Source organism: Hyla sarda, chromosome 8 (genome assembly GCF_029499605.1).
Source record: "Hyla sarda isolate aHylSar1 chromosome 8, aHylSar1.hap1, whole genome shotgun sequence".
Lineage (NCBI taxonomy): Eukaryota > Metazoa > Chordata > Amphibia > Anura > Hylidae > Hyla > Hyla sarda.
In genome coordinates, this window is record NC_079196.1 from 39,686,984 (window position 1) to 39,708,248 (window position 21,265).

At 41.6% G+C, this 21,265-nt stretch overlaps 1 protein-coding gene across 9 annotated transcripts in view; it reads left to right on the plus strand.

Moving 5' to 3' along the window:
- The window catches only part of TANC1 (tetratricopeptide repeat, ankyrin repeat and coiled-coil containing 1), a 251,326-nt gene that overhangs the window by 101,998 nt on the left and 128,063 nt on the right, over positions 1-21,265 (plus strand). The window contains exon 1 of one of the 9 annotated variants that reach the window (XM_056533512.1): positions 605-635. The exons of 5 other annotated variants lie outside the window; for them this stretch is intronic. In XM_056533512.1, the coding sequence (XP_056389487.1) occupies positions 605-635 (31 nt within the window). Of the gene's footprint in view, positions 1-604; positions 636-11,290; positions 11,942-13,033; positions 13,095-16,577; positions 16,716-21,265 lie in introns of those variants that run through there. 3 more of the 9 variants (XM_056533514.1, XM_056533515.1, XM_056533513.1) reach the window with 3 other exon arrangements.

Here is a 21,265-nt window from a genome sequence, read left to right on the forward strand (position 1 = left end):
TTTTGGGGGCTTCAGAACCAATTTCCAGGTTTCCATAGAGTTCTGGTTTCAACATACAATGGTCGTCCCGGAACCAATTAATATTGTAACTTGAGGGAGCACTGTAAAAAGACTTGCACTACAGCACTTCCGGGTGTTGCTCCTGTGCATGAAAATGGGACAAGCGGTGCATGGAGGTAATAGAAGCAAATTACACTGGGCCCAAAGGGTGAAGGAAAGAAATATCCTAAAATACCACTTGAATAAAAAGCAAAAACATGCATTAAAAATGCATGCTGCCAACGTCAATGATAAAAAGGAATGCAACATTTAGCCAAATTGGTCTTGTTTCGGTACAAACGTTTGTGGTACAGATGGGAATTGCAAATGTGGTCAGGATAGGTAAACATAATGGGGGAGATTTATCAAAACCTGTGCAGAGGCAAAGTTGCCCAGTTGCCCATAGCAACCAATCAGATCGCTTCTTTCATTTTTCATAGGCCTTGTTAAGAATGAAAGAAGCGATCTGATTGGTTGCCATGGGCAACTGGGCAACTTTGTCTCTCCACAGGTTTTGATAAATCTCCCCCCCTTGTCTCCATTCACCGACTGACCGCTGTGGGAAATGACATCTTGGTGGAACAGGAATAATTTGGGTACATGGGGGGAATTTATCGAAACCTTTTGGAGAGGAAAAAAGGAGCAGTTGCCCCTAGCAACCAATCAGATTGCTCCTTTTATCTGTTAAGGGGCTTTTTAAAAATGAAAGAAGCAATCTGGTTGCTATGGGCAACTGGTCAATTTTTCCTCAACACAAGTTTTGATAAATCTCCCCATTGGTTCTATAATAAATACGTGGATTTGACGTCACAATAATGCACATCCCAAAGTTATTTCTGGTTATCAGTCCCCCTCTCCTTTCCCCTCTCATGTTAAACATTCTGAGGTCCAATCATATCTGTGGCCCAGATGATGGATGAGGGGTAACACTACGCCGTACGCTGCTTCATGTGTATACAGTCTGAGGTTTTATGGACAGATCAGATTTTCCTAATGGCCTCCACTTATAAACTTGGCCCGTTCCCTTTGGGAGATGTCATTTCCATGCATTATTCCTAAAGAGGTGACGTCCATAAAGTGGAGTATCTGTGTAACATTCTACAGCTCTCTAATGTTCTTTATGTTTTAGTCTGTTTTCAAGGGACTTAAATGAGAACACTCTCGAAAGGGTACTCCAGTGAAAAGCTATTTCTTTCATATCAACTGGCTCCAGATTTGTAAATTACTTTTATTAAAAAAAATTTTTTTTAATCCTTTCAGTACTTATCAGCTGCTGAAGTTGAGTTGTTCTTTTCTGTCTGACCACAGTGCTCTCTGCTGACACCTGTGTCTGTCTCAGGAACTTTCCAGAGTAGAAGCAAATCCCCATAGCAAACCTCTCCTGCTCTGGACAGTTGCTGACACACAGAGGTGTCAGCAGAGAGCATTGTTGTTAGACAGAAAATAAAAACTTAACTTCAGCAGCTGATAAGTACTGAACGGATTAATATTTTTTTAATACAAGTAATTTACAAATCTGTTTAACTTTCTGGAGCCAGTTGATATGAAAAAAAAAATAGTTTTTCACTGGAGTACCCCTTTAATTACATTTAGGGCAGGTTTACATGGAAATCTGCTGTTGAATCCAGTGCAGCTATTTATATTTATTTTCTGTGCTGTGGCTTTGGGTGCAGCTTTGGACACAGATTAGTCCCAGGCCTGAAGCAATCTACGTCCTGTAACTCAACGCTGTTTCTGCGCGTAATCCACGTGAAGATTTTCACATTTGCATTGGAAAAATCTGAACACATTCAAGGGGTTGTCTGGAGGAAAATTACAACTTATCCACTAGCCACATGATAGGGGAAAAGTGTCTGATCTCAGGGGTTCGATCACTGCTCAGCATTTGGAACATAGCCCCGCCCCCTCATGATGTCACGCCCCCCCCTCAATGCAAGTCTATGGGAGGGGGCGTGATGGCCATCACGCCCCCTCCCATAGACTTGCATTGAGGGGGCGGGGCGTGACATAATGAGGGGGCGGGGCTATGACACCACAAGCTCCCAGTGCCGGCTCCAGTACCCCTTTAATCATTTTGGGACCGTCCCATCTTTTTTTTTTTTTTGTCTCATTTTGCCCACAGTGGCTGCTGGTCACTGTTTTTTTTTAAAGTGGTCACCTGTCATCTCCAAAATCGGGCCTGGCTCTCAGAGCGAGTGCACACTACCTGCAGCACTTGGGTATCTTTGGCGCCCCCAGAAATACTCTGTGAACTGTTAGTTTGTGACAGTGGATCATTTTAACATTTAATCTGTTTAGCTCACAGAGCATTGCCTAGACCAGTGTTTCCCAACCAATGTGCCTCCAGCTGTTGCAAAACGAAAACTTAGAGCATCCTCGGGCAGCCAAAGACTCTGTAGTTGTTTAGGGCAGCCACTTGCCCCCTCTATAGTTTATATAGGCCTCCTGGCTCTGTTCTCCCACCATCCTAGGCCCCCATATAGTAGGTAGGCCGCAGCCCCCTCAGCCATACTGCCCCGCTGCTTCAATGCTCCACTGCTCCTCTAGTCAGGATTTACCTGCTGTTATGGCTGGTAAATCCTGACCACTGATCCTGAGCACTGAAGGCTGACGCAGGCGGTAGTTTAATTTCCATACCATCCCGGTGCCCACTCTAGGGCCTATGGACCACGGCAAGTGTCCAGGTTTGCAGCGCACTCTCCTGACGTCCTCCTGCTCCACTCCTCGGGGCGTCAGTCGTCACTCATCCTAAGTGCCAACAACCACTGTTCATTGACTTAGTGGCCACAGCGCTGGCTACAACTTAAAATAGGGCACCACAGTCAGTGACCACTTAAAAAAAAAAACAGGGACCAGCAGCCACTGTGGGCAAAATGAGACAAAAAAAAAAAAGATGCGACTGGTCCCAAAATGATTGAAGGGGTACTGAAGCCGGCACCGGGAGCTTGTGGTGTCATAGCCCCGCCCCCTCATTATGTCACGCCCCACCCCCTCATTATGTCACGCCCCACCCCCTCATTATGTCATGCCCCGCCTCCTCAATTCAAGTCTATGGGAGGGGGCGTGACGCCCCCTCCCATAGACTTGCATTGAGGGGGCGGTGGCGTGACATCATGAGGGGGCGGGGCTATGTTTCAAATGCTGTGCAACGGAGTACCCCTTTAAAAGAATGAGATCGTCCCATTCAAAATGGGGACATATAGTCAGTGTGATCTAGCGCTGCCTTCTGGTTACTAAAATACCGATGTGAACAGCGCTTTAAACAAGCTCCACTAACAGCCAAAACACGGCATCCTATTGTGATTCGATCATACAGATCTGGACGCAGTGTTTTAGTTTTTTTTCTTTTTTTTAATCTTTTTGTGGGATCTTTTCAAAGCGGAGAAGTTAAAACTTTCATTTCAGTTTGTTTTTAGTGAAAACATCAAGAATGTATCTACACGAAGCGGGGAGAAGTTCTCATGCCGTTAATCCGTCCTGTAGGCTTGTGTTACCTCGAGAGTCGCCTGTTGGGGTTATGGAAGGCGTTAATGTTCTCGGGGGGGCTCAGGATTGTTTTAGATTCGGATTAGGTGTAAATTTGCCCCTCAGCTGTTTATTGACTGGATTATTATGGCTGCGGGAGGATCTCTGGACTTTACATGGATTCTTTCAGGTCCCAGGTCTCTGAAGTGGCAACTGTCTTGAAGATTGAGGCTTTAATTCTGTCTTAGATGTGAACCGTGTAATGGTGTTGTTTTATTTTAAGTTTAAAGGGGTATTCCAGTAAAAAACTTTTTTTTATATATCAACTGGTTCCAGAAAGTTAAACAGATTTGTAAATTACTTCTATTAAAAAATATTAATCCTTTCAGTACTTATGAGCTTCTGAAGTTAAGGTTGCTCTTTTCTGTCTAAGAAATCTCTGATGACACGTGTCTCGGGAAACGCCAAGTTTTGAAGCAAATTCCCATAGCAAACCTCTTCTAAACTGGGCGGTTCCCGAGACACGTGTCATCAGAGAGCACTTAGACAGAAAAGAACAACCTAAACTTCAGAAGCTCATAAGTACTGGAAGGATTAAGATTTTTTAATAGAAGTAATTTACAAATCTGTTTAACTTTCTGGAGCCAGTTGATATATAAAAAAAAGTTTTTTCCTGGATAACCCCTTTAGACCATTTACCCCACTGTATAGGGCTTTTGTAACCCTTCTCGTACACCTCCTTTTCAGAAGAAGATTTTTCCACTTACTGTCTCAAATCCCAGTACTCAGACTGTTGCTGACTTTCTTTGCGTCAGGGACCAATAAAGTCTTTGATCATGGGATTCTGGTATTAAAGGGGTTATCCAGGAAAAAACTTTTTTTATATATATATCAACTGGCTCCAGAAAGTTAAACAGATTTGTAAATTACTTCTATTAAAAAATCTTAATCCTTTCAGTACTTATGAGCTTCTGAAGTTAAGTTTGTTCTATTCTGTCTAAGTGCTCTCTGATGACACTTGTCTCGGGAAACGCCCAGTTTAGAAGAGGTTTGCTATGGGGATTTGCTTCTAAACTGGGCGGTTCCCGAGACACGTGTCATCAGAGAGCACTTAGACAGAAAAGAACAACCTTAACTTCAGAAGCTCATAAGTACTGAAAGGATTAAGATTTTTTTAATAGAAGTAATTTACAAATCTGTTTAAGTTTCTGGAGCCAGTTGATATGTAAAAAAAAGTTTTTTCCTGGATAACCCCTTTAACCCCTTAGATGCCACTGCAGTGTCCAGCAGGTTTGGGAGAGGGCTCTATCTGTTAGCCAGTCAGTTTTTCTTTGGGTATCCAAGAGATTATTACCACAGCCAGGGCCTAACAAACATCCCAGGTCCACCATAAGCATCTGCCTATAAATAGGCCAATGTTTGGTAATTGCGCCATACCTACCTGTGCATCTGCTACTAGAAACATCGAAGAGAGTGCCGGAACGGTGTCCTTTTGCCACGCCGTGCATACGGAACATCTCCAAGGTTTTAACATAACAGCTTACTCGTCTCATAGTGCGGCGTACTGCAAACGCCGCCATAATTACATCTACTCTATACAGGAGAGCTTAATAATTCTTTGGAGGGACTGTGCTGGTGTTTTTAGTACACTCTCTTTGGACCTTTTAACAAGTCTACTGATAAAAGTGACGTTTTCATATACACATATGTAATTAAAGGGGTACTCCGGTGAAAAACCTTTTTTTTTTTTTTTTTTAAATCAACTGGTGCCAGAAAGTTAAACAGATTTGTAAATTACTTCTATTAAAACATCTTAATGCTTCCTGTACTTATTAGCTGCTGAATACTACAGCGGAAATTCTTTTCTTTTTGAAACACAGAGCTGTCTGCTGACATCATGAGCACAGTGCTCTCTGCTGACATCTCTGTCCATTTTAGGAACTGTCCAGAACAGCATATGTTTGCTATGGGGATTTCCTTTTACTCTGGACAGTTCCTAAAATGGACAGAGATGTCAGGAGAGAGCACTGTGCTCATGATGTCAGCAGAGAGCTCTGTGTTTCAAACGGAAAATAATTTCCACTGTAGTATTCAGCAGCTAATAAGTACAGGAAGAATTAAGATTTTTTAATAGAAGTAATTTACAAATCTGTTTAACTTTCTGGCACCAGTTGATTTAAAGTGTACCTGTCATCAACAAAAACTTTTTATATAATGTAGATAATACCATTATATGTATGTTTGTAATATACATTGGTTAAAAATTGTGTGTATTTTTGGGTAAAAAAAAATGCTGTCCTGCAGCTATTGTCTGTGTGTCACTATGAGGAGTCCAAAAACAGGAAGTGAGGGCGGGACAAGCAGGGATCTGTGCAGACTCCTGGCTTGTCAATCATCCTGGTGTATGAGCCAGGAGCATGTTATAGAGCCTCAGTGCACACTGTCCTGCTTTTTCTTAGTGCACAGAGCCCTGCTTGTCCACCCTCACTTCCTGTAATTGGACTCCTCGTAGAGACACACAGACAATAGCTGTAGGGACAAAAGTATACACATAACCAATCTATGTTACAAATATACGGTACATAGAATGGTATTATCTATGTTATATAAAAAGTTTTTGTTGATGACAGGTACACTTTAAAAAAAATCATTTTCACCAGAGTACCCCTTTAAGGGGGGATGTTTAGGGGTTTATACCCCGTCTCCTAGGTGACTGGGGTTTGGTGTTTATCATATAATGGTGGTAGAGCCCTGGCCTTTACCTGTGTTTTAGCTATTTAATTATATTCTTGCTACTCATTGTAGGGTATAGTGTCCTTTTTACCAGCATTTCTATAGGCAGCATGTCTATTTAGCAGGAAAGAACATTGTTGTGTGTATATGGTTTAGTATTGCTTCATATGTCTATATGCAAATATGGACTCTGTTATTACCCCCAATGACCATTGGAATACAGCGTGTTGCTTTGATGTAAAGCCCTTTTTCCTGATAAGACCTTAATATGGCGGCTGTGACATCACCGCTCCCTGGAGCGAACATTTCACCATCTCATTTTTTTTTTCTTTTCCTTGTGGACCTTGACCTGCTCCTGTATGACATTGGAGGAAGGGCTGGGAACGGAGCACATGAGGCGATGGTGTTTGTTTTGGATGGACTCGGCTGTTTTCCTCAATAAATCATCTGACGGGGCGGATGGATTTACTTTATTTGTGTTTACAGCGATTTTAGTTTTTTCCTTGTCTGTTTTCTATCTACAGAGGAATTCTGTTACTTGTAGGACACTAGTGTTTGTGTTTGACTGTAGAGAGTCCGGCCAGAGGACAGACCATGTCGGAGTTAATGATTTTGCTGACATGGGAAATAAAAATGACGCTGGACTGTTGCTGAGAAGTTGGTAAACGTTCATTAAAGGGGTACTCCGGTGAAAACCTTTTTTCTTTTAAATCAACTGGTGGCAGAAAGTTAAACATATTTGTAAATTACTTCTATTAAAAAAATCTTAATCCTTCCAGTACTTATTAGCTGCTGAATGCTACAGAGGAAATTCCTTTCTTTTTGGAACACTGATGACATCACGAGCACAGTGCTCTCTGCTGACATCTCTGTCCATTTTAGCAACCGTGCATAGCAGATGTGTGCTAAGGGCAGCATGGTGGCTCAGTGGTTAGCACTGCTGCCTTGCAGTGCTGGGGACTTGGGTTCAAATCCCACTAAGGACAACAATAAATAAAGCGTTATTATTATTATTATAATAACGTCAGCAGAGAGCACTGTGCTCGTGATGTCATCAGAGAGCATTCCAAAAAGAAAAGAATTTCCTCTGTAGTATTCAGCAGCTAATAAGAACAGGAAGGATTACGATTTTTTAATAGAAGTCATTTACAAATATGTTTAACTTTCTGCCACCAGTTGATTTAAAAGAAAAAAGGTTTTCACCGGAGTACCCCTTTAACCCCTTAAGGACACAGGACGTAAATGTACATCCTGGTGCGGTGGTACTTAACGCACCAGGACGTACATTTACGTCCTAAGCATAACCGCGGGCATCGGAGCGATGCCCGTGTCATGCGCGGCTGATCCCGGCTGCTGATCGAAGCCAGGGACCCGCCGGCAATGGCCGACGCCCGCGATCTCGTGGGCGTCCGCCATTAACCCCTCAGGTGCCGGGATCAATACAGATCCCGGCATCTGCGGCAGTGCGCGATTTGAATGAATGATCGGATCGCCCGCAGAGCTGCTGCGGGGATCCGATCATTCATAGCGCCGCACGGAGGTCCCCTCTCCTTCCTCCGTGCGTCTCCCGGCGTCTCCTGCTCTGGTCTGTGATCGAGCAGACCAGAGCAGAAGATGACCGAAAACACTGATCTGTTCTATGTCCTATGCATAGAACAGATCCGTATTAGCAATCATGGTATTGCTATGAATAGTCCCCTATGGGGACTATTCAAGTGTAAAAAAAAATGTCAAAAAATGTAAAAGTAAAAGTAAAAAAAAAGTGAAAAATCCCCTCCCCCAATAAAAAAGTAAAACGTCCGTTTTTTCCTATTTTACCCCCAAAAAGCGTAATTTTTTTTTTATAGACATATTTGGTATTTCCGCGTGCGTAAATGTCCGAACTATTAAAATAAAATGTTAATGATCCCGTACGGTTAACGGCGTGAACGAAAAAAAAAAAAAAAAAGTCCAAAATTCCTACTTTTTTAATACATTTTATTTAAAAAAATTATAAAAAATGTATTAAAAGTTTTTTATATGCAAATGTGGTATCAAAAAAAAGTACAGATCATGGCGCAAAAAATGAGCCCCCATACCGCCACTTATACGGAAAAATAAAAAAGTTATAGGTCATCAAAATAAAGGGATTATAAACGTACTAATTTGGTTAAAAAGTTTGTGATTTTTTTTTAAGCGCAACAATAATATAAAAGTATGTAATAATGGGTATCAGTTTAATAGTATTGACCCTCAGAATAAAGAACACATGTCATTTTTACCATAAATTGTACGGCGTGAAAACGAAACCTTCCAAAATTAGCAAAATTGCGTTTTTCTTTTTAATTTCCCCACAGAAATAGTGTTTTTTGGTTGCGCCATAAATTTTATGATATAATGAGTTATGTCATTACAAAGGACAACTGGTCGCGCAAAAAACAAGCCCTCATACTAGTCTGTGGATGAAAATATAGGAGGAGGAAAAAATGAAAACTTAAAAATTAAGGCCAAAATGGGCTGAGTCCTTAAGGGGTTAATAGTATATTTCGGGTCTGATAGCCTTCTTTTACCTTTTATTAGCATGTTATTTTTAGGTCCACAATTTTGTACTTTACATAAAGCATACATGTTGTATCAGAGAATAAAAAGAATGCTTCTAAATGCTACTGTGGTGACTAGGTGGTGCAGGTAATAGTGTAAGGCAGTGGTCTTCAACCTGCGGACCTCCAGATGTTGCAAAACTACAACTCCCAGCATGCCGGGCATGCTGGGAGTTGTAGTTTTGCAACATCTGGAGGTCCGCAGGTTGAAGACCACTGGTGTAGGGTATGTTGGTATTAAAGGGGTTGTGCGTTGCCCTGCAGTTCGGAGCTCAGCTCACAGCGTCCGGAAGTTAATTACTCCGAACGCTGTGTGCGGGCTTCCGCTGTCACGCCCCCTTCCCATAGACTTTGGTAGAGGGGGCGGGCGTGACGTCACGAGGGGGCGGGCGAGACATCACGCCCACCGGCCCACACAGCGTTCGGAGTAATGAACTTCCGGACGGTGTGAGCTGAGCTCCGAACTGCAGGGCAGCGCACAACCGCTTAAACCCTATGTTGTTGTGACGCCAGTGTGAGGTTTCCTTAGGGTAATGGTCCTACCGCCAACCGTCCCAAAAACGGTAGGGAGAAATAATTGAATGTCCACAGCAGATATTTGATGAAACCAGAATAAACTTTACTGCATATTTTATGCAACTGCAGTTAACAGAACAGTCTTTGTATAGAGGACCGTAGTTCAGGTTCCTCACAGGTTTGCTGGGACTTCTGAATACAATGAGCTTTGGTTTGCTAGCCACTGTGCTACTGAATTTATGATAATTGAGTTGCAGTAGTCACACAGGATTTTAGTAGTTTTGAGCTGGATGACTCGCAGTTTAGTGGCTGCGGAAGAAAAGGCTTCAGGCCTAACTTGAATTGATGATTTGTGCTGAGATGTGCTTTCTCTGATAATCCGGCAGGAAGAGAGAGAATTAAGTGGCAGCAGCCCCTTATATACTAAGGAGATGGGACAAAGCTCATTGGTCAGCCAAACCTTCAGTTATGAACTCTGGGTATATCACATGACCCAAAGGTCCTTAAACCATAGCATAACATAAATTAAAGGCACGTGACCTCTAAGGTCCTATACAGAGGTATCCTATACGAATTAAATATATAAATATATACATCAAATATTACATATTAAGAGGCGACTAGGGGTTAGCCCTTCAGGAGAACCCATTATCATGGAGGGACTCTGGCTGTGGGGACTCCAGACAAAAGGGACAGGAAATGTCCTGTACCGGGACACCACACTACTCACTAGGTCATGCAGATGCTTTACATGTTTTTTTTTATGTGTCTAGCTTCTGTATTTGGCTCACAAATCCCTTTGTTCTGCTGCTCACTCATTCTGACATCCACTGCTCAGGAATAGTTATGTCCGAGGCAAGCACTGAGCCCGCTCTCACTCACCATGCATTCACTCCCTGAGTCTGCTGTGCTGTGCTGGGTCTTTTCAACCAATCACTGTAGGCTGCTCTGTAACCCCCTCCTCTCTGTTTTCATGCTGCAGTCTGATAGGACAGGAGTGAGCACAGAGGAGTGCTAGTCCCGCCCTCATTTCCTGGACTTTGTCCCTGTCTGTGCTTCAGCTAGGACAAAGAAGATGGTTTAGCCAGACAGGATTATGTTCTGGGTGATATAGGGACCCCTAGTGGTCTTTTTTTTATAAGCCATGATTTCTTTATCGCATATATTAGAAATGTTAATATTTTGCCTAGATGTACAACATATAAAATGTTTTTGAATCAGACAGGGCCCATTTAACCATTCTCAGAGCTTTACAGAGAAAATCTGGTGATTGTTCTGGTTCAGATTGTTCGGGATTCATCTACATTGTGACAAGTTTGTGTGGTTTTGGTTATTTGGATTGTATACACAGAGCGGGCAATCATCTGAGTACAGTAATTTCCTTTGACCAGCGCCATGGAATATGTTTGCCTCATACAATTTTCACACACTCCCGTAACACACCCCAGTGTGAGCAGGAAGCTTGTTAACCTGCCAATATGTTTTTGTAGAGAAATCTTTACACATAATTTCCATCCTAAAATATGGGTAACTCTATTGATGCATATTTTCCGCATGTCTCACATTTGGCAGCGCATTACGTATTTTCCGGTAAAATTGGGCATTTTTTGTTATAGGGGGACATTTATCATTATATATATATATATATATATATATATATATATATACACATACATACTAGAGATGAGTGAACTTACAGTAAATTCGATTCGTCACGAACTTCTCGGCTCGGCAGTTGATGGCTTTTCCTGCGTAAATTAGTTCAGCTTTCAGGTGCTCCCGTGGGCTGGAAAAAGTGGATACAGTCCTAGGAGACTCTTTCCTAGGACTGTATCCACCTTTTCCAGCCCACCGGAGCACCGGAAAGCTGAACTAATTTATGCAGGAAAAGCCATCAACTGCCGAGCCGAGAAGTTCGTGACAAATCGAATTTACTGTAAGTTCGCTCATCTCTACCCGACACCCGACTGACCCTTTTCAAGTCAATGGGTCTGTTGGGTCCTGGTGGAGTCAGTTGTGCTCCGACCCGTTGTGGGTCCATTTGACATACAGACCCCAGAATGGGTCAGAGCACAATAGCAGTGTGAACTTAGTCTAAAGGTTTATTCACATCATCGTTTCACATCTGGCAAAAACTACGTATTTTTTTTTTTGTTTTTTTTTTTAGCCCAATTCAATTGTGCTATGATTTTGCACTAGTGTCAAAAAGTGACACAACTGTCGTGTGTGACTGTACTGTAAGGCTATAGTCACAGGAATAAAATGTAAAAAAAAAGGTTTCTGCGTTTTACAGAGATTTTTAGCAATACACCCTGACGTGACCGCTAGGTGTGAATGCCGGTCACCTAGGTGGTCAGACCTTACAGACACTGATCTCTTTGATGCCTCCGCACTAGGCGCTACGTCTGTTTGCTCTACATGTTTGTACCAGGAGAGCCGCAGCCAGCAGTGTTTACCCCGCTCGGCCCTGCCGCCCCGCTATGTGTTTGGTCAGCTGGTAGGAGAATGACTTGTCCTGCTGTGTCAGCCACAGACAGGCAGCGTCCCCAGCACAGTCCCTGTACCAATGTCCTATAGAGGGTCCTGGCCTGTAAAGTGACCGAGCAGAGGTAAGATTACACTCACTTTATCTGTTTGAAGTGGTCGACAGTCCAATGGCGGACCATATCGAGTGGCCCGTACTTGCCTTAAGACTTTTTTGTTGGGCTTCATCGGTCGACAACCCCTATATCAGTGGTCTCCAAACTGTGGACCTCAAGCTGGTTGCAAAACTACAACTCCCAGCATGCCCGGACAGCCAACGGCTGTCCGGGCATGCTGGGATTTGTAGTTTTGCAACAGCAGAAGGTCCACAGTTTGAGCACCACTTCCCTTTATATCGTGTGACACATCAATGGCTTTGTCTATCTATTTGTCTAATTTTTCAGTTTTTTGCCGTATGAGCTGTTGTTTGAACTGGTATCACTTTTACATAGAATTGGCTAAAGATCACTTTTTTTTTTTTTTTTTTTCTTCAGGAATGTAATGTGACCAAAATATCAGCAATTTTGGCTTTTGGAATTTTTCGTGTGTTTCCGCCGTTGACTGTAAGGGATCAGGAATGGTATAATTTAATATCTTGGACAATTCTGCACGCTAGTTTTTACTTTTCTATGATTTTAATTTTTATTGGGGGGGGGGGGGGGGGGACTGGGGATTAAGTGATATATGTATTTATTTATTTACTAATAATTTTAACCCTTTTTTTAACATTTTATTTTTTATTCTCTTTTAATTGTTTGATTTGCTTATATAGATCAATGTAATGCATAATGTAATGTAATAGAGATGAGCGAACTTACAGTAAATTCGATTCGTCACGAACTTCTCGGCTCGGCAGTTGATGACTTATCCTGCGTAAATTAGTTCAGCTTTCCGGTGCTCCGGTGGGCTGGAAAAGGTGGATACAGTCCTAGGAAAGATTCTCCTAGGACTGTATCCACCTTTTCCAGCCCACGGGAGCACCTGAAAGCTGAACTAATTTATGCAGGATAAATCATCAACTGCCGAGCCGAGAAGTTTGTGACGAATCGAATTTACTTTAAGTTCGCTCATCTCTATAATTTAACCAAAAAATCCCTTAGATTTTTTCAATTTTTTATTTATTTGCTTGCTTATATAGATCAATGTTATGTATAAAACCCTAGGCGCCAGGACAAAATTCTCATTTGCCATCGGACCTGGCACCTGGGATTTGTCTGAGAATTTGCAGAAATATAAAATGTGTGTATATATATATATATATATATATATATATATATATATATATATATAATTTATATTATGACATTTGCTGTGTAATTTGCAAACTCCCATGGAGCATTGCTTGAAAATTGGTCCCTATACGCCACTGAAGAATCAGTATCCCACCACCACTTGAGCTGCGCCAAAGCTGTCTAGCCAGCCAGCACCCTTCTATCTATTGACTAAGGCCTAGAACCTCAATAATGGGTGGGTGTCTCTTCCTTTTTTGGAGGAGAGCTAATTTGCATGCTTTATTTTCCCATGGTGCATTGATAGATTTTGGTCTCATTTTAAGAAACCGTACCCCTGCCAATCAGAGAAGTTATTATAATATATAGTGATCTTTCCAATGAACATGCTGTATGTACAAGGCAAAGAGCCAGCAATTCTGCCATCTTGTGGCAGCCATCTTTTATGCACACATTCAGTAAATTAGTCTGCCTTTGTTTGCTATTTTCGTTTCATATAATTGCTACCTAATATTGTTTCCCTTGTTAAATAAACTATAGGCTGTCGTAGATTGTGTACTAAAAACTTATTCCCATATCCATAAAAAAAAATTGAAGGCAGGCAAAATCTGTAACTTGAGTTTGCCCCAAGTCTTCTGATCAGAACAGAACACACAATGCAGGACCGAAGGGCTTTATTTTATTTTATATTATTTTATTTTAAATTATTTTATATTATTTTATTATACTGTATATTATTTTATTTTATATTATTATTATTATTTTTTTTATAATATATATTTTTTTCTTTTGCTGGGAAAGCTGGGTGGCCACGATCTTGATTTCCTCTCGTTTTACAAGACGCCAGGTTTATCTTTTTTAGAATAATCTGGTTTTATCTCAGGATAATTTTTGTCCATCACTCGGAGATAAAACCATTTTAGTTACCTTGTCCTTTCGTTACTGCCTTGTGTCATGTGCACCAGATAAAGCACCGTATCTTTCTTTTCCCGCTGTCACCATACATTACGTGACTTCTTTTTAGAGTAGTGTTTCCTAACAAGTGGGCCTCTAACTTTTGCAAAACTACAACTCCCAGCACGCCCAGACAGCCAACGGCTGTCTGGGCATGCTGGGAGTTGTAGTTTTGTAACAGCTGGAGGCATCCTTGTTGGAAAACACTGATTTAAAGGCTTATTCCTTTTTGCTGATTTTGCCAATTAACAAGTTTGGCTTGATACACTAAGGCCCTGTTCACACATTCAGTGGAATTTCGGAGCGGAATGTTTTTTTACACAGAAATTCCTATCGTTCTATTTAGAGATGAGCGAACTTACAGTAAATTCGATTCGTCACGAACTTCTCGGCTCGGCGGTTGCTGACTTTTCCTGCATAAACTAGTTCAGCTTTCAGGTGCTCCGGTGGGCTGGAAAAGGTGGATACAGTCCTAGGAGACTCTTTCCTAGGACTGTATCCACCTTTTCCAGCCCACCGGAGCACCTGAAGGCTGAACTAATTTACGCAGGATAAACTCAACTGCCGAGCCGAGAAGTTTGTGACGAATCGAATTTACTGTAAGTTCGCTCATCTCTAGTTCTATTGTTCCCAATGGGATTCCACTGCACTAGTGCACACAGCAGAATTTCTGCAGGGGAAACGTCTGCCACAGAAATTCCGATTCCACCCTCCAATGGTTGTACGGGCCTGCTGGGAGTTGTAGTTTTGCAACAGCTGGAGACGCTCTGTTTGGAAAACACTAGTGTAGATATTCACTAACAACGAATGAGCTCTCGATCTGCTGCTCACAAGGGCCATGTGTAACGTGGAATGCTCTGCTCTAATGCGGAGACGTAATGTATTTAGGTTCCACTAAGCACCATGTTGAGAGCCTCTCTGCCACCTCTCCTGTGGTCCCGGCTGTGTGTAACAGGCAGCACCAGGTGTTGGATACTCGAGCCGGAGCAACTGCAAACATTAACAAGTGGGGCCGTTGCGTTCCCATAAACATTAGAGAACCAAGGAGACGAATGCCAAAATGTGGTAGAATGGCTCAAGAATCACGTCATTGTTCTACATGGAATGGGTAGGGGATTTCATAATGTGACCGACACGGCTCTTGCTTAGGGCGGCATTACTTGGCAGGGGGGCAGATAGGTTGACTAAGGGTTAAAGCTCTTTGGTTTGGCCTATAACCCTTAAAGGGGTACTCTGGTGGAAACCTTTATTTTATTTATTTTTTATCAACTGGTGCCAGAAAGTTTAACGGATTTGTAAATTACTGCTATAAAAAAATCTTTACCCTTCCAGTACTTTTTTAGCAGCTGTATGCTACAGAGGAAATTCTTTTCTTTTTGAATTTCTTTTTTGTCTTGTCCACAGTGCTCTCTGCTGACACCTGATGCCCGTATCAGGAACTGTCCAGAGCAGGAGAAAATCCCCATTGCAAACTGGTGTCCGAAAGTCAAACAGATTTGTAAATGACTTATATTAAAAAATCTTTACCCTTCCAGTACTTTTTAGCAGCTGTATGCTACAGAGGAAATTCTTTTCTTTTTGAATTAATTTTTTGTCTTGTCCACAGTGCTTTCTGATGACATCTAATGTCCGTATCAGGAACTGTCCAGAGCAGGAGAAAATCCCCATTGCAAACCTATGCTGCTCTGGACAGTTCCTGACATGGACAGAGGTGTCAGCAGAGAGCACTGTGGACAAGACAAAAAAGAAATAAAAAAAGAACCGAATTTCCTCTGTAGCATACAGCTGCTAAAAGGTACTGGAAGGATAAAGATTTTTTAATAGAAGTAATTTACAAATCTGTTTAACTTTTTGGCACCAGTTGACTTATAAAGACCTAAAGAAAATGTTTTCCACAGGAGTACCCCTTTAAACAATGGGGGAGATTTATCAAACCTGTCAAGAGGAAAAGTTGACCGGTTGCCCATAGCATCCAATCAGATTGCTTCTTTCATTTGTAACAAGGCCTCTGCAAAAAGAAAGAAGCGATCTGATTGGTTGCTATGGGCAACCGAGCAACTTTCCATTGCACAGGTTTTGATAAATCTCCCCCCAATGACGTTACTGCCGCTAAGTCCCCTTTTTGTGGGCTATTCGGACAATGAAAACCCTGTTTGGGGAAGAACAGCCCAGGCCCAAAGTGGGAGATTTATCAAAACCTGTCCAGAGGAAAAGTTGACCAGTTGTCCATAGCAACCAATCAGATCCCTTCTTTCATTTTGCAGAGGCCTTGTTGAAAATGAAAGAAGTGATCTGATTGGTTGCTATGGGCAACTGGGCAACTTTTCCTCTGGACAGGTTTTGATAAATCTCCCCCAGAGTTGCTATGTATACACTTGTGTTTACAGCTACAGTCTGTACTGTTGGGTATTTAGGCTTCAAGGGGAGATTTATCAAACCCTGTGTAGAGGAAAAGTTGCTGAGTTGCCCATAGCAACCAATCAGATCGCTTCTTTCATTTTTCACAGGCCTCTTTAAAAATGATAGAAGCGATCGGATTGGTTGCTGCGGGCAACTGGTCAACTTTTCATCTGCACAGGTTTGATAAATCTCCTTAGCAACCAGTCTTTCTTCTGCGGGTGACTTGGCTCTGAGCCGAGGGAACGAAAAGAGGAAGAAGAGTCTTATCAGGTCTTAGGTCAGTATATTTCTACGTATATTCATGAAGTAACATCTAATACTATAATGCACCTTTGCGGTGTCAATAAAGCTAAAAGAATAAAATAAATTATATAATATATAAAATATTTATATCTAAAATATTATATCTAGAATATACAGTCATGGCCGTAAATGTTGGCACCCCTGAAAATGTTCAAGAAAAATTAGTATTTCTCACAGAAAAGGATTGCAGTAACACATGTTTTGCTATACACATGTTTATTCCCTTTGTGTGTATTGGAACTAAACCAAAAAAGGAGGAAAAAAGCAAATTGGACATAATGTCACCAAACTCCAAAAATGGTCTGGACAAAATTATTGGCACCCTTAACTTAATATTTGGTTGCACACCCTTTGGAAAAAATAACTGAAATCAGTCGCTTCCTATAATCATCAATAAGCTTCTTACACCTCTCCACAGTTGTTCAATGGGATTTAGATCTGGACTCATTGATGACACAGAACTCTCCAGCGCTTTGTAGCCATCCATTTCTTGGTGCTATTTGACGTATGTTTGGGGTCATTGTGCCGCTGGAAGATCCAAGATCTCGGACGCAAACTCAGCTTTCTGACACTGGGCTGTACAGTGCGACCTAAAATCCATTGGTAATCCTGAGATTTCATGATGCCTTGTACACATTCAAGGCACCCAGTGCCAGAGGCAGCAAAACAACCCCAAAATGTCATTGAACCTCCCCCATATTTCACTGTAGGTACTGTGTTCTTTTCTTTGTAGGCCTCATTCCATTTTTGATAAACAGTAGAATGATGTGCTTTACCAAAAAGCTCTATCTTGGTCTCATCTGTCCACTAGACATTTTCCCAGAAGGATTCTCCCTGAGCCTGCAGGACAGCTTTGAATATCTTTGGAACTTGTTTGGGGCTGCTTATCCACCATTCGGACTATCCTGCGTTGACACCTTTCATCAATTTTTTTCTTCCATCCGCGCCCAGGGAGATTAGCTACAGTGCCATGGGTTGCAAACTTCTTGATAATGTTGCACACTGGACAAAGGCAAATCTAGATCTCTGGAGATGGACTTGTATGTAACCTTGAGATTGTTGATATTTTTCCATAATTTTGGTTCTCAAGTCCTCAGACAGTTCTCTTCTCCTCTTTCTGTTGTCCATGCTTAGTGTGGCACACACAGACACACAATGCAAAGACTAAGTGAACTTCTCTCCTTTTCATCTGCTTTCAGGTGTGATTTCTATATTGCCCACACCTGTTACTTGCCCCAGGTGAGTTTAAAGGAGCATAACATGCTTGAAACAATCTTATTTTTCCACAATTTTGAAAGGGTGCCAATAATTTTGTCCAGACCATTTTTGGAGTTTGTTGTTTCTCCCTTTTTTTTTTTTTTGGTTTAGTTCCAATACACACAAATGGAATAAACATGTGTATAGCAAAACATGTGTTACTGCAATCCTTTTCTGTGAGAAATACTTCATTTTCTTGAAAAATTTCAGGGGTGCCAACATTTACGGGCCATGACTATATATAACTATATATATATATATATATATATATATATATATATTAAATTAAAATAAATATATAAATAAATATTTATATATATATATATATATATATATATATATAATACAACTTTTTTATATCTATTACCATTGCAAAGTTGCATTATTGTTTTAGATATTACTTCATGAATATACCTAGAAGTATGTGTATACTATTCATCACGAGTGGTGTAGGTGAACGTCTTTTTACCCCATTGATTCATGTGGTGGAAACTGTGTACCTGCACCAAATGTATTACAATGTGCAGAACGTGATAAATCTGGTGGTTATCACATTTCTTACTTCACTACACCACTTTGTTCTGCGACTTTGTGCAACTTTTTATCTTGCGTGACAAAATGTGGGACTTTTTAATAATGCTGTTTGCCGTTAGTTTTGTAAGCCAAGTCAGGGCTGGAGTAGATTCGCGCCTCAGTAAGGACAGTTGCGGCAAAAGATGCGACAAACTGAAAAGTCGCACGTGATAAATTCCTGACCACTGCCTTATATCAACTGAAATCACTGCTTGGTACGTTCTTTTTGAAAAACCTTCTAAAGCAAAAGTTGCACTGAAATGTCTCACAACAGCATCTGAGACAAACTGTGAGACAAATGTACACCACGAAACCAGGGTAAAACCAATGATGAATCCCCCCACTATGTCTAATACTACAACCAAGTGAAACCTAGGTTAGACAGCCGCAGATATCCACAATAGATGCTTGTAATGTACAGAACGCTCGGCAGCTTGCAGCTGCTGCACTGTTCACACTGGGCAGTTTTGGATTCTGTCCGAAGGGTACGGTCACATGAGCGGATCCCCAGCGCATATTATGCTGCGGATCCTCTGCTGAAGGACCGCTGTATGCTGCCTTTACAGGTGCCTGCTCGGAGCGGCAATCCACCGCTACGAGCAGACACACTGCAATGTGCGTGCGGCTGCTCTCGGCCTAGCTCAGGGAGCAGGGGGAGCATCCGTGATGTGCGCGAGTACACCGCGCTTGCGCAGCAGCTCGCACATTGCAGCAGTGTGCCGCTTCGAGCAGGCACATCTAAAAGCACCCTGTAGGGGTCCTTTAGTGGCGGATCTGCAGCGTAAAATACGCTGTGGATCTGCTCGTCTGAACGTACCCTAAGGGTACGTTCCCACACGGCGTATTTTGCTGCGTATTTGGTGCTGCATATTTTCCTACCCATTGACTTCAACAGAGAAAATAAAATACGCAGCAAATACGCCGTGTGGGAATGTACCCTAAGAATGTATCTGAGCAGAAAAGCCCATAATAGACAGACTTAGAGTCTCATGGTAAACTTCCTACACAAAATAAGAGTCGAGCCATTTTGAACCGAGTGTGAATTCAGCAGTGTGAACAGGGCCTATCACTCGTATCTCCTCATCGTACTGGAACAAAGTGTGATAAAGAATATTCATAGCAAAGCCAGATATAGAACGGGTATATCGCCCACATAGCGGTCCAGATTTACTAAGATTGTCGGGTTTTCAAAATCCCTACTTATTAGGGCTTTGCTTTTACATTCCGTCAGATTTACTGATGTGCTTTCAGTTGCGCCAAATTGCCCATGTTACCTCATTATTTCTCAGGACTTTTCATTTACTGTGAGGTTTTCCGAGATGCTTTGTCGGTCTCATTGCAAAATAATAATTTTTTATTTATAATTATAATAATAATAATAATTCTTTATTCATCAAGAAAATCAAGAAATACCGGTTGGGAAAAATGTAGAAAACACTATAAATGCAAAAAAAAACAAAAAAAAAAAACACAACAAAAAAGTGTTGGTTTTCTGTTTAGTAAACCTGGGCCAGTGTGTTCTGCAGTTTTGCTCTCCTTGACCAGTAGGTGGCAGCATTACTCGATTTACCACGCAGCATCGGCAGGAAGACTTCTTTTGTGCTCCATTTAATTGCTTCCAGCGATTGTTTCACATTCCTCTCCTTCCGTCACAGGCACATAAAGCAATGTATAGTAAACTTTGAACCATCTCATTAGCCGGTCGGGTATCTGTGTCTCACTAAATTGTTGCTTCCTATTTTCTATTACTGCCATTCTTTTCTTATAGAATAATTATAATTAAAATAATTTAATTAAATAACAAACAAAAAAAAAAAAAAACATTTTTCTTTTCGGGTAATTCAAATATTTACCCCTTCAGATATGATGTAAGTACATCAGACATTTAAATACTGGAGGCGCTTTATATCATCTGACTTTCTTGCATTAGGGATATGTTCACACAGTGTAAAAAACGAGGCTGAAAAAATACATGTGCATTGTGAGATTTACCGAATTTCTGCATCAAAGTGTGAACATATGATTAGATAAGTGGTCTCCAAACTGTTGCCCTCCAGATGTTGCAAAACTACTACTCCCAGCATGCCCGGAAAGCCGTTGTCTGTCCGGGGATGCTGGGAGTTGTAGGTTTGCAACATCTGGAGGGCCACAGTTTGGAGACCACTGCATGGGAAAATGCGTAGAACTACACACACTTTAACCCAATGTTCCCCAACTTTAGCCAAATCTCGGCTGTCGGGGCATGATGGGAGTTGTAGTTTTGCAACAACTGGAGGCCCACAGCTTGGGGAAAACCACACAACTATCTAATTCTATTTTATATATAGTGTACAGGTCAAAAAACGGTAATGGGAGCAGCAATACACCAGCTCCCATCATGCAGTTACAGCCAAAATTAGACTCCAGAGCTGCATTCACAATTCTGCCGGCTTCAGAGCTGAAATCTCCCAGCATGCTCAGTGACTGCATAGAACAATGCAAGAGTTCCCCCAACTTGTGGCTCTCCAGCTGTTGCAAAACTACAACCCCCATCGTGCCCTGACAGCCTTTGGCTGTCAGGGCATGATGGGAGTTGTAGTTTTGCAATAGGACTGGAGAGCCAGAAGTTGGGAAAGACCGCTGTAAACAATACTATATAGTTCTATGCTATATTGAGAATAAATATTTTATAGTTTAAGCCAAATAAAGGCTGTC